General features: G+C 53.8%; 1 protein-coding gene across 8 annotated transcripts in view; it reads left to right on the top strand.

Moving 5' to 3' along the window:
* The window catches only part of LOC148502782 (nuclear RNA export factor 1-like), a 207,553-nt gene that overhangs the window by 50,394 nt on the left and 143,677 nt on the right, over window positions 1-13,482 (top strand). For all 8 annotated transcript variants that reach the window (XM_088449348.1, XM_088449345.1, XM_088449343.1 and 5 more), the window contains one exon: window positions 20-124. In XM_088449348.1, the coding sequence (XP_088305474.1) occupies window positions 20-124 (105 nt within the window). The remainder of the gene's footprint in view (window positions 1-19; window positions 125-13,482) is intronic.

The following is a 13,482-nucleotide window of genomic DNA, read 5'->3' as shown; positions in this document are numbered from 1 at the left end:
TGTATAATTACTTTGCCAGTTCCACTACGTAAACCATATGGCCTCTTTCTACGTGGACAATCTTCAAACTGCCAGATCCCTTGACCGAGCGTCTAGGAAGATCCCAGGCCAGCGCTGCCATAAGGTAATGATGTTCTATGTGTACCGCAATGCCTGTCACCTGTCATCTCTCTGTGGGCCTGATTCAGACCCGCTCGCGAGCTCTGAGCGCTCGCAAGCGGGTCGATGTTGGCCAAGTGCGCATGACGGAGGCGGCTCCGTCGTGCACATGCGTGAGACCCGAATAACGACGGCCAAGCCGTCGTTATGGGTCTCGCACCAAAGGGGGCGTGCTGTTGATAGTGATTGACAGCACGCACCCTTTGGTCGTGCCGGGGGCGTGGCTGCCCAGATGGAGGCGTTCCCATGGGAACGCCTATAGTCTGGGGCCGGCCCCACTGACATCACTAGTGATGTCAGTGGGAGTACTTTTGGCTCTGATAGAGCCAAAAGCACTCCTGGCCTTGCGGCAGACGAAACCCTACCGCAAAGGTCTCGTCGCAAGCCCGATGGTCGCGTTGGTCTTGTGTGTGGTCTGTGCTGCCCTCACCCTGCCCCTCTTATCCCTGTGCTGCCCTCACCCTGCCCCTCTTATCGCTGTGCTGCCCTCACCCTGCCCCTCTACACCCTGTGCTGCCCTCATCCTGCCCCTCTCCACCCTGTGCTGCCCTCACCCTGCCCCTCTCCACCCTGTGCTGCCCTCACGCTGCCTCTCTTATCCCTGTGCTGCCCTCACCCTGCCCCTCTTATACCTGTGCTGCCCTCACCCTGCCGCTCTTATCGCTGTGCAGCCCTCACCCTGCCCCTCTTATCCCTGTGCTGCCCTCACCATGCCCCTCTCCACCCTGTGCTGCCCTCACCCTGCCCCTCTTATTCCTGTGCTGCCCTCACCCTGCCCCTCTTATTCCTGTGCTGCCCTCTCCCTGCCCCTCTTATTCCTGTGCTGCCCTCTCCCTGCCCCTCTTATCCCTGTGCTGCCCTCGCCCTGCCCCTCTCCACCCTGTGCTGCCCTCACCCTTCCCCTCTTATCCCTGTGCTGCCCTCACTCTGCCCCTCTTATCCATGTGCTGCCCTCACCCTGCCCCTCTTATCCCTGTGCTGCCCTCACCCTGCCCCTCTTATCCCTGTGCTGCCCTCACCCTGCCCCTCTTATCCCTGTGCTGCCCTCACCCTGCCCCTCTTATCCCTGTGCTGCCCTCACCCTGCCCCTCTTATCCCTGTGCTGCCCTCACCCTGCCCCTCTCCACCCTGTGCTGCCCTCACCCTGCCCCTCTTATCCCTGTGCTGCCCTCTCCCTGCCCCTCTTATCCCTGTGCTGCCCTCTCCCTGCCCCTCTCCAGCCTGTGCTGCCCTCACCCTGCCCCTCTCCACCCATTGCTGCCCTCACCCTGCCCCTCTTATCCCTGTGCTGCCCTCACCCTGCCCCTCTTATCCCTGTGCTGCCCTCACCCTGCCCCTCTTATCGCTGTGCTGCCCTCACCCTGCCCCTCTTATCCCTGTGCTGCCCTCACCCTGCCCCTCTTATCCCTGTGCTGCCCTCACCCTGCACCTCTCCACCCTGTGCTGCCCTCTCCCTGCCCCTCTTATCCCTGTGCTGCCCTCACCCTGCCCCTTGTGTCCCTGTGCTGCCCTCACCCTGCCCCTTGTATCCTTGTGCTGCCTTCACCCTGCCAATCTTATCCCTGTGCCGCCCTCTCCCTGCCCCTCTCCACCCTGTGCTGCCCTTTCCCTGCCCCTCTCCACCCTGTGCTACCCTCACCCTGCCCCTCTTATCCCTGTGCTGCCCTCAACCTGTCCCTCTTATCCCTGTGCTGCCCTCACCCTGCCCCTCTCCACCCTGTGCTGCCCTCACCCTTCGCCTCTCCACCCTGTGCTGCCCTCACCCTGCGCCTCTCCACCCTGTGCTGCCCTCACCCTGCCCATCTTATCCCTGTGCTGCCCTCACCCTGCCACTCTTATCCCTGTGCTGCCCTCACCCTGCGCCTCTCCACCCTGTGCTGCCCTCACCCTGCTCCTCTCCACCCTGTGCTGCCCTCACCCTGCTCCTCTCCACCCTGTGCTGCCCTCACCCTGCCCCTCTTATCCCTGTGCTGCCCTCACCCTGCCCCTCTTATCCCTGTGCTGCCCTCACCCTGCCCCTCTTATCCCTGTGCTGCCCTCACCCTGCCCCTCTTATCCCTGTGCTGCCCTCACCCTGCCCCTCTTATCCCTGTGCTGCCCTCACCCTGCCCCTCGTATCCCTGTGCTGCCCTCACCCTGCCCCTCTTATCCTTGTGCTGCCCTCACCCTGCCCCTTTCCAACCTGTGCTGCCCTCACCCTGCCCCTTGTTCCCTTGTGCTGCCTTCACCCTGCCAATCTTATCCCTGTGCTGCCCTCTCCCTGCCCCTCTCCACCCTGTGCTGCCCTCACCCTGCCCCTCTTATCCCTGTGCTGCCCTCACCCTGCCCCTCTTATCCCTGTGCTGCCCTCACCCTGCCCCTCTTATCCCTGTGCTGCCCTCACCCTGCCCCTCTTATCCCTGTGCTGCCCTCACCCTGCCCCTCTTATCCCTGTGCTGCCCTCACCCTGCCCCTCTTATCCCTGTGCTGCCCTCACCCTGCCCCTCTTATCCCTGTGCTGCCCTCACCCTGCCCCTCTTATCCCTGTGCTGCCCTCACCCTGCCCCTCTTATCCCTGTGCTGCCCTCACCCTGCCCCTCTTATCCCTGTGCTGCCCTCACCCTGCCCCTCTTATCCCTGTGCTGCCCTCTCCCTGCCCCTCTCCACCCTGTGCTGCCCTCACCCTGCCCTCTCTTGCTGTTCATTACAATCTTGGCTGCTACGATCAGCGTGGTGCAACAAATGAGTCTGTGAGTGACCTGTGAGTGACCGTCCCTACACAGCCTGCCCAACTTGTGAGGTCACTCAGTCAGTGTGTGGTTCACCCGGATGGCCCCATCACCTCAGGGGTGCTCTGCCTATGCTACACCCTCGTCTAGCAGTTACACTGGCATGGGAATCGGCTGAGTGCATTGTTACTAATACCAACTCAATTTAAATGAATTTCGCAAACCAATTTAATCCCATTTCTTTTACCTTTCTTTCAGTTAAAATTTTTTATTTTTCTACTTCAGGGTCCATAGGGTATCCACAGGATACCTTGGGGTATAGGTGTGACGTCAGTCGCAGGGCACCAAAGAGTTAAGCTTTCAGCCTCCCAGGATGCACTAGGTCCCCCTCCTATACCCCGCCCCCGGGCCAAGGCACCTCAGTTTAGTTTGGTGCCCGGCCGGAGTCGGGTGCACCTGTTGGAGTGGGGGCTAGAAGAGCCCCTGAAGCTTTTTCTTCATGCAGCTGTGGCTGCATATCTGGATGAACAGCATGGACAGTCAGTCCTGACGTCCATGCTGTCTTCCCTACACCCCGCCGGTACCAGAACGCCGGTACTGATCCGGGGATGCTGGTGGGCGTCTGGGGTCACAGCTAGCGGTGACCCCAGATGCTCCGGACCATGGCCGGATTCAAGGGGGACAGAGGTAAGCAGCGGGGTCCCGCGGTGGGTCCCCGCTGATCACATGGTCCTAAGTCCCCAGGCAGGGGGCTCCCTGGGGACTGGCTGCAGCGTGGAGCCAGGCGACCAACCTGCGCTTCCACTACCCCCTGGGACAGCGGACCGCAGCAGAGCGGTAGCGCTGCGGCGTCCCAGGGGTTAAATGCATGCCAGGGGAGCGCGCCTTCCCTGTCTCACAGCCGGCGCCTCCCCCGCTGCACACAGCCCTCTCTGCACTGTGCTGACTGGTCCTGTGTCAGCGCTCCTCCCCCAGGCCAGCTTCTCTCTGCTCCTCGGCGGCCATCTTCTCTGCAACGCATGGTGAACGCTGCTGGAAGTCTGGAAGGAAGCATCGTGGTCTGGGTCCCCCCGCATACCTCTCCTCCGCTGTGGCTCAGGTCTGTGTATGCAGCGCTGTGTCCTACCAGGCCCTGTGTCTGTGTAGTTGAGTGATCAGCGCTGTTAGTGCAGGAATTGTTATTTCTCTGCATTGTATGTGACTGTGCTAGCGCTGCCTGTAACTATTCTTCTCTAAACTGTCAGCTTTATTACTGTCCCTGTTCTTTCTGCTAAAGCCCTTGCGGTGCGGTGCTGCAGGGTGGTCTCTCGCCTATTTAATACTTAATTGGTGAGAGAGGTCACATACGTGGTGCCATCATGTCTGAAAGTGATTTTCCCCTCCGGCTACAGTGTACCACGTGCAAAGTACCGTTAGCGGAGGGGGAGGGTAGCGCGGAGGGCCTTTGCCGGCAGTGTTGTCCATGGCGCGGCCTATTACGGTTACAGCACCGGTACAGGAGCCGCCCTGGGCTTGTTTCGCTCAGGCGTTAACAGCTTTAGTGGGCCAGTTAGCTCCGCAGCCCGCGTTTACTCCGATGGGTTTGTCCCAGCAGTCTGTGGTGTCGTCACCCATGCAGGGGTTCCCACGACAATTGGTGGTACCACACAGTCTCCCTATTTCCCCGCTCCCGGGTTCTCAGGAGCCAGCGTGGGTTAACTCCCTGACGAGTTCTTTACAGCACTTGTCGGATGTGTTGCAAGGGGAGTCTGTGATGCGGCCTCATAAAAGGCCGGTGGCGTCTCTGTCCGCTCCTTATGAGGATGACGAAGGGACGTCTGATGATGGGGAGATTCTGGATCCTTACGATCAGGAACCTTTCCATACTAAGGACGCTGATGCTAAGTCCAAAGTATATATTCCTGGACTTATTCGGGCGGTCCGCACAGCCTTGGTGATTGAGGACGAAGTTCCCCCAGCGGCTAAATCTAAGTATGCCTTTTTCAAAGATGTGAAGGGCGATGCCACAGTCTTTCCTCTTTCGGGTCAGTTGGTGGACCATTTAGAGGAGGCGTGGAAACAACCTGGCAAAAGATACCAGCCGCAGAGACGCCTGGCGGTGGCTTATCCGTTCGCGGATAATTATTTTGCTAAGTGTGAATCCCCTCCACAGGTGGATTCTCACGTGACCCGTCTTGTCCGTAGTGCCACATTGCCGATGCCATCCATGTCCTCCCTTAAGGATGCTACGGACCGCAAGGTAGAAATCTGCCTGAAGTCCGCTTATTCCCTTGCAGGGGGGGCAGCACGGCCGGCTATGGCCATTTGCTGGGTTGCCAGAGCGATGGAGCGCTGGGCGGATTCATTAGAGGCTTCTTTTGAATCCGACTGTCCGGCCGAACAAGCGGAGTTGATTGGCAATCTCCGTGATTCGGCCACCTACATCAACGAGGCGGCTCTAGACATTAGTACTCTGGTGTCTAGAATTTCTTCAGCAGCGGTAGCTGCTCGTCGCACCTTGTGGCTGCGATCCTGGAAGGCGGACGCAGATCCAAGAAAGGTCTGGAAGCGTTGCCGTTTACCGGAGAAGTTCTCTTCGGTCCGGATCTGGATAAGATTGTGGCCACGCTGGCGGCAGCCAAATCTGCTTGTCTCCCGTCGGCCGCTGCTCCTTCTGGTTCTGGACCATCGTCCTTTCGGTCATCTAGGGCCTAGGGCAGGCCCAAACCACAGTCGTTTCCTCGACAGGCTGGCCCTAAGAAATCGGTCAAGCCCCGGAAACAGGCATGGAGTACCAGACGTCCGGCCCCCAAGCCAGATGACAAGCCTGCGGCCTGACGGTCCGGGTCTCCCCTTGGGGGATCCCAGGGTGGGAGGCCGCCTGCTGCAGTTCTCCCGGTGTTGGTCGTTCACTACGACAGACACTTGGGTTCTGGAGGTGGTCTCTCACGGGTACGCCCTCTCCTTCCGGCACAGACCCCCGGCTCGATTCTTCACCACGGGTCTACCATCAGACCGGAACAAGGCTACGGAGCTGCGGAAGGTATTGCACACTATGCTCCAGGCTGGAGTTATAGTGCCTGTTCCATTCTCCCAGAGGGGCCAGGGTTTCTATTCAAATCTATTTTTGGTACAGAAACCCAATGGGTCATATCGTCCGATTCTCAACCTCAAAGCACTCAACAAGTCTTTGCGGGTCCCGAAGTTTCGGATGGAGACCCTACGGTCCATCATTCTGGCGCTGGAACCTTGGGACTACATGGTGTCATTGGACATACAGGACGCTATGGCGGTCATGGCGGCTTCTCTGCGGCTGCAAGGAGTCCGCATGTTGCCGTACTTGGACGACCTGTTATTGGTGGCAGGATCTCCAGAGCTCCTGTTACACCACTTGGACCTGACCATTGCACTGCTGCAACGGCACGGCTGGCTAATTAACTGGCAGAAGTCCACTCTAATCCCGTCTCGGAGGATTCTGCATCTTGGAGCCTTATTGGACTCGGGACAGCAAAGGATCTTCGTGACGGAGGACAAGATCTCTGCTTTACAGTCAAGGGTGCGCAGTTGTCTGCACAGCCGCCGGGTGTCCTTACACTCGGCGATGAGCTTACTGGGCTCCATGGTGTCGGTGTTCGACATGGTGGAATACGCCCAGTTTCACTCTAGACCTCTGCAGCACCTGATCCTGTCCAAGTGGAACGGGCTGCCTCAGTCTCTGAAGTTCCAGATGATTGTGCTCACCCCGGAGGTTCGCCTGTCCCTTGCGTGGTGGTTAAAGATGACCCACCTCAACAAGGGACGTCCGTTCTGGGTTCCAAATTGGGTCCTGTTGACAACGGACGCCAGTCTTCGGGGCTGGGGAGCAGTTTCGGGTCCACACTTGTTTCAGGGCAGGTGGACACCGACAGAAGCGGAGCTTCCAATAAATATCTTGGAACTCCGTGCGGTCTTCAATGCTCTCCTGCAGGCACAGCGGTTTCTCCAGGGTCACCCGGTGCAGGTCCAGTCGGACAATGCTACCACCGTGGCCTACATAAACAGGCAAGGAGGAACTCGCAGTCGGGCGGCTCTCGTAGAGGTCTCTCGGATCCTGGTTTGGGCGGAGCGCAATCTTCCGGCCATATCAGCGGTCTTCATCCCGGGAGTGCTAAATTGGGAGGCGGACTTTCTAAGTCGCCAGGACGTTCATCCAGGGGAATGGTCCCTGCACCCGGACGTTTTTCAACTACTGGTGGACAGGTGGGGTCTTCCAGAAATCGACCTCATGGCGTCCCGGCACAACAACAAGTTGCCGGTGTACGGGTCTCGCGCAAGAGACGAAGGGGCGTCTCTGGTGGATGCTCTGTCCGTCCGGTGGACGTTCAGGTTCGCATACCTGTTCCCTCCGGTCTCCCTTCTTCCACGGGTAATCCGGAAATTCAAACAGGAAGGAGGGACGCTCCTGTTGATAGCTCCCGCGTGGCCCAGACGGCACTGGTTCTCGGACCTTCAGGGTCTGTCCGTGGACAGTCCTCTGCGGTTGCCGCTACGACCGGACCTTCGGTCTCAGGGTCCTTGTCTTCACCCGGACCTGACTCGGCTGTCTTTGGCGGCGTGGCTGTTGAGACGGCCATGCTGAGGTCCTGGGGGTTTGCCAGCTCTGTGGTGCGTACCATGTTACGAGCTCGGAAACAGTCTTCCGCGAGGATATACCATCGCGTGTGGCATACGTTCTTCCAGTGGTGTCGACCGAGAGGTTATGCACCGCGGGAGTTTCGTCTGTCTCGGATTCTCGCCTTCCTGCTAGCGGGACTAGATCATGGGCTTCGCCTTGCTTCTTTGAAGGTACAGGTTTCGGCCCTATCTGTCTGGTTTCACCGTAGGATTGCTACAATCCCGGATGTGCGCACCTTTATGCAAGGTGTTCTCCGTATTCAGCCGCCCTTTGTTCCACCTGTGGCGCCTTGGGATTTGGCTGTGGTCCTGAGGGCTCTCCAAGGACCGCCGTTTGAACCACTGGGCTCAGTGGATATTAAATGGCTAACAGCTAAGACTGTTTTCCTTCTGGCCGTTGCTTCAGCCAGACGTGTTTCTGAGTTAGGGGCTCTTTCTTGTAGACCCCCTTTCTTGGTTTTTCATGGGAACAGGGCAGTGCTCCGCACTCGGCCCGAGTTTCTTTCCAAAGTTGTTTCCCAGTTTCAGGTTAACGAGGAAATAGTTGTTCCGGCCTTTAACTCACCGGGTCTGTCCGTGGGTGAGGCCTCTTTGGATGTTTTGCGGGCCTTAAGGACTTATGTGGACCGCACTTCTTTGTTTAGGAAGTCGGACGCTTTGTTGTCCTCTATGGCTTCTGTAAAAAGGGTTGGCCTGCTTCAAAGCAAACTTTGGCAGCCTGGATCCGTATGGCTATTTCTGAAGCTTATCTTCATGAAGGCCTACCGGTCCCTCCTTCTCTGAAGGCTCATTCCACTAGGTCTGTGGGTCCTTCGTGGGCAGCTCGACGTGGTGCCTCGGCAGTTCAGATCTGCAAGGCTGCTACGTGGTCTTCTGTCCATACCTTCGTGAGGTATTACAGGTTTGACACCTTCGCCTCTCAGGATGCTTCCTTCGGGCGGCGGATTCTCCTTTCTGCACAGGAGCATCCCCACCCTTAAAGGATACTGCTTTGGGACATCCCCAAGGTATCCTGTGGATACCCTATGGACCCTGAAGTAGAAAATATGAGATATGGTAAGAACTTACCCTTGTTATCTCTATTTCTACGAAGTCCATAGGGTTCCACAGGACTCCCGCCCTGTCGCACCTGTGCTGCAGATGGGCTTTGCTCTGGTCACCGGTTTTCCGTCTCCCTCTGGTGAGAATGTGATTCTTGTATGTGTCCAGATCTTTGTTCTCTCTCTTCCTTCTCCTCCTCCGGCCTATGGCTTGGTAACTAACTGAGGTGCCTTGGCCCGGGGGCGGGGTATAGGAGGGGGACCTAGTGCATCCTGGGAGGCTGAAAGCTTAACTCTTTGGTGCCCTGCGACTGACGTCACACCTATACCCCAAGGTATCCTGTGGAACCCTATGGACTTCGTAGAAATAGAGATAACAAGGGTAAGTTCTTACCATATCTCATATTTTTTTTAAATTATGTCTTGATTTGCTGATGTTCCTGCTGACTGAGTCATATAGTGGGAGGAGCATGGTCCCCCAGCAGCACAGAGTATATCAGGAGATGTGATGTGTCAGTGAGGACAAGGCTGCATGTGACAGGGGCAGTGACATAATCTGAGGAGGGGAATGGAGGTAGTAGGAAGCCAGACTGATAGTTATATAGTGGATGGAGCAGGGTCCCCAGCAGCACAGAGTATATCAGGAGATGAATGATGTGTAGTGAGGACAGGGCTGTATGTGACAGGGGCAGTGACATGACGTGAGGAGGGGAATGGAGGCAGCAGGATGTCGCAGACTGAGAGTTATATAGAGGGAGGAGCAGGATCCCCCAGCAGCACAGAGTATATCAGGAGATGAGGGATGTACTAGTGACGATAGGGCTGCATGTGACAGGACCAGTGACATGATGTGAGGAGGGGAATGGAGGCAGCAGGAAGCCACAGACTGAGATTTATACAGTGGGAGGAGCATAGTCCCTAGCAGCACAGAGTATATCAGGAGATGAGTGATGTGTTAGTGAGGACAGGGCTGTATGTGACAGGAGCAGTGACATGATGTGAGGAGGGGAATGGAGGCAGCAGGAAGCCACAGACTGACAGTTACATAGTGGATGGAGCAGGGTCCCCCAGCAGCACAGAGTATATCAGGAGATGAGTGATGAGGACAGGGCTACATGTGACAGGGGCAGTGACATGATATGAGGAGGGAAATGGAGGTAGCAGGATCCCCAGCAGCACAGAGTATATCAGGAGATCTCAATCGCAGGTCTTCAGCTTCAGAGGCCATGTTTAGTTAGATTAGATGAAGAGTAGCTAGAGGAGACCCTGGGCTACCACAATTGTCGATGGTGTGGCCGATGTTGCGTCAATGTTGGAGTGTTTACAGACTACGCAGCCAGAAAGTGGGTGATCACGATAACACAAGTAGTGCGGACATCCAGCTAACAGTGCTCCGCGCTCTCTCTCTGACGGTCTGTCTGCGCGGCGGCTGCATACCTAAAGTACCTATGGGGCCGCCTCTGACGTCCGAGGATACATGGATTAATTCCATACTTACTGACTTTCTTTATCTCCCCTCTGTGACTTCCCGGAGGGGAGATGCAGGTGGCCTGGGCAGTGCCAGAGGGCAGGGTGCCCCACTGATCCATGCTGAGTAACATGGCATATAGCGTGTAGGCGGGGCTAAGTCACATAGATCCTTTTATTCAATGTATAATTTACAGCAGTGCTGTATCTGCATATCTGAGGTCACACCCCTTCAGTGTATGACCACACCCCTTCAGTGTATGGTCACACAATTCGGTGTATGGCCACACAATTCGGTGTATGGCCACACCCCTTCAGTGTATGGTCACACAATTCGGTGTATGGCCACAGCCCTCCAGTGTATGGTCACACAATTCGGTGTATGGCCACACCCCTTTGGTGTATAGCCACAGCCCTCCAGTCGCTGACCTCGCACCTTCAGTGATAGCACACACACTATTCCATGAGCCCCGGCCATAGTATTCCCTCAGTGGACCCTTCATACCTGACATCACCGCTCCAAATTGCAGCTTCCACTCTGTAGAATGGAGAAGGGGGTGATGGGGGGGGGGGGCATTCTAAATTTAAAAAAAAAAAAAATTAACTGTGTCACTTACCCTAACACACACATTCCTTAATTCGATGTAAATTTTGGGGTGATGCCCTGCACACAAGTGCGCGCTGGGTCCAGGTGTTTCATAAATGTCTTTTGGCATTGTCTACAGTTATCAATAGAGCAGCAGGGACATTAGGTTTAGAGGTAATTAGATGAAACAATTCTATTTAAACTTTTAAACCAGTTATAACCAGATCGTTAATGATGTTAGTCTCTGGATGATGTCACAATGACATGGGAGGAGCTGGTGGGTGTGGCAGTTAGGCTGAGTAGTGTAGTGTTACTATGCAGTGATGTCAGTGGGGCTGAGTAGTGTAGTGTTACTATGCAGTGATGTCACAATGACATGGGAGGAGCTGGTGGGTGTGGCATTGGGGCTGAGTAGTGTAGTGTTACTATGCAGTGATGTCACAATGACATGGGAGGAGCTGGTTGGTGTGGCAGTGGGGCTGAGTAGTGTAGTGTTACTATGCAGTGATGTCACAATGACATGGGAGGAGCTGGTGGGTGTGGCAGTGGGGCTGAGTAGTGTAGTGTTACTATGCAGTGATGTCACAATGACATGGGAGGAGCTGGTGGGTGTGGCATTGGGGCTCACAGACTTCTATATTTGGGAGCTGGCCAGCGGTAGACATATTTGTTGGCAACTTGCTTTCTGGTGTGTATACGAGTTATTGAATTTTACCAATCCAGCAACGAGTCCTTGGCTATGACTAAATATTCTGACGAATAAGACTACGATTTGCCTTACTACAAGGTACGAGATAATTACAGTCAGGTCCATAAATATTGGGACATTGACAGAATTTTCATATTTTGGCCTCTATTCACCACCACAATGGCTTTGAAATGAAACAAACAAGATGTGCTTTAACTGCAGACTTTCAGATTTAATTTGAGGGTAATTACATCCAAATCAGGTGAACGGTGTAGGAATTACAACGGTTTCTATATGTGCCTCCCACTTTTTAAGGGGCCAAAAGTAATGGGACAAACTAAACAATCCTAAATATAACTTTCACTTTTTAATACTTTGTTGCAAATCCTTTGCAGGCAATTACAGCCTGAAGTCTGGAACGCATAGACATCACCAGACGCTGGGTTTCATCCCTGGTGATGCTCTGCCAGGCCTCTACTGCAAATGTCTTCAGTTCCTGCTTGTTCTTGGGGCATTTTCCCTTCAGTTTTGTCTTCATCAAGTGAAATGCATGCTCAATCGGATTCAGGTCAGGGGATTGACTTGGCCATTGCATAACATTCCACTTTTTAGCCTTAAAAAACTCTTTGGTTGCTTTTGCAGTATGCTTCGGATCATTGTCCATTTGCACTGTGCAGCGCCGTCCAATGAGTTCTGAAGCATTTGACTGAATATGAGCCTATAATATTACCCGAAACACTTCAGAATTCATTCTGCTGCTTTTGTCAGCAGTCACATCATCAATAAATACAAGGGAACCAGTTCCATTGGCAGCCATACATGCCCACGCCATGACACTACCACCACCATGCTTCACCGATGAGGTGGTATGTTTTGGATCATGAGCAGTTCCTTTCCTTCTCCGTACTCTTCTCTTCCCATCACTCTGGTACAAGTTGATCTTTGTCTCATCTGTCCACAGGATGCTGTTCCAGAACTGTAATGGCTTTTTTAGATTTTGTTTGGCAAACTCTAATCTGGTCTTCCTGTTTTTGTGGCTCACCAATGGTTTACATCTTGTGGTGAACCCTCTATATTCACTCTTGTGAAGTCTTCTCTTGATTGTTGACTTTGACACATATACCTCTACCTCCTGGAGAGTGTTCTTGATTTGGTCAACTGTTGTGAAGGGGTTTTTCTTCACCAGGGAAATAATTCTTCTGTCATCCACCACAGTTGTTTTCCGTGGTCTTCCGGGTCTTTTGGTGTTGCTGAGCTCTCCGGTGCGTTCTTTCTTTTTAAGAATGTTCCAAACAGTTGATTTGGCCACACCTAATGTTTTTGCTATCTCTGATGGGTTTGTTTTGATTTTTCAGCCTAATGATGGCTTGCTTCACTGATAGTGACAGCTCTTTGGATCTCATATTGAGAGTTGACATCAACTGATTCCAAATGCAAATGTCACACCTAGAATCAACTCCAGACCTTTTACCTTCTTAATTGATAATGAAATAATGAGGGAATAGCCCACACCTGTCCATGAAATTGCTTTTGAGTTGATAGTTCCATTACGTTTGGCCTTTTAAAAAGTGGGAGGGACATATAGAATCCGTTGTAATTCCTACACCGTTCACCTGATTTGGATGTAATTACCCTCAAATTAAAACTGAAAGTCTGCAGTTAAAGCACATCTTGTTTGTTTCGTTTCAAAACCATTGTGGTGGTGAATAGAGGCCAAAATATGAAAATTCTGTCAATGTCCCAATATTTATGGACCTGACTGTATATTGTATCAACGTCATCTCCTTTTTGCACAAATTATAATAATCTGTGTGCCATAAATGATCGCTAAGGTGGTATATGCTGATGTAAATGAGCTGCTTTATAACAAGCCAGCAGTCTAAGATGCACAAATGATATGGTCATTCTATATACTTGTGCTAGAGGGGAGGACGGACGCTGCCCCCTTACAGAAAACATTCGGGGGCTTATGTAATGAGGTGTGATCTTTTACCCCTGCTCGAACTCCTGCAAGTCTTCCTATATTTTTAAATTGGCAACCAACTAATCTGCATGAAAAGGGACCTTGTGAGTCTCGAGCAGAACCAACCTCATATGGTGCAGATACACTAATGTAAGTGCTACTTTATAATCCTTCTCTGTCACTTGTCTATAATGGCAGCAACATGCTGGGGACCCATACATACTAAAAAGCGTTGCAAT

Source organism: Taudactylus pleione, unplaced genomic scaffold (assembly GCF_031769625.1).
Source record: "Taudactylus pleione unplaced genomic scaffold, aTauple2 ptg000483l, whole genome shotgun sequence".
Taxonomy (NCBI): domain Eukaryota; kingdom Metazoa; phylum Chordata; class Amphibia; order Anura; family Myobatrachidae; genus Taudactylus; species Taudactylus pleione.
The sequence above is the reverse complement of the archived record's forward strand: the minus strand, read 5'-3'. Positions and strand labels throughout refer to the sequence as shown.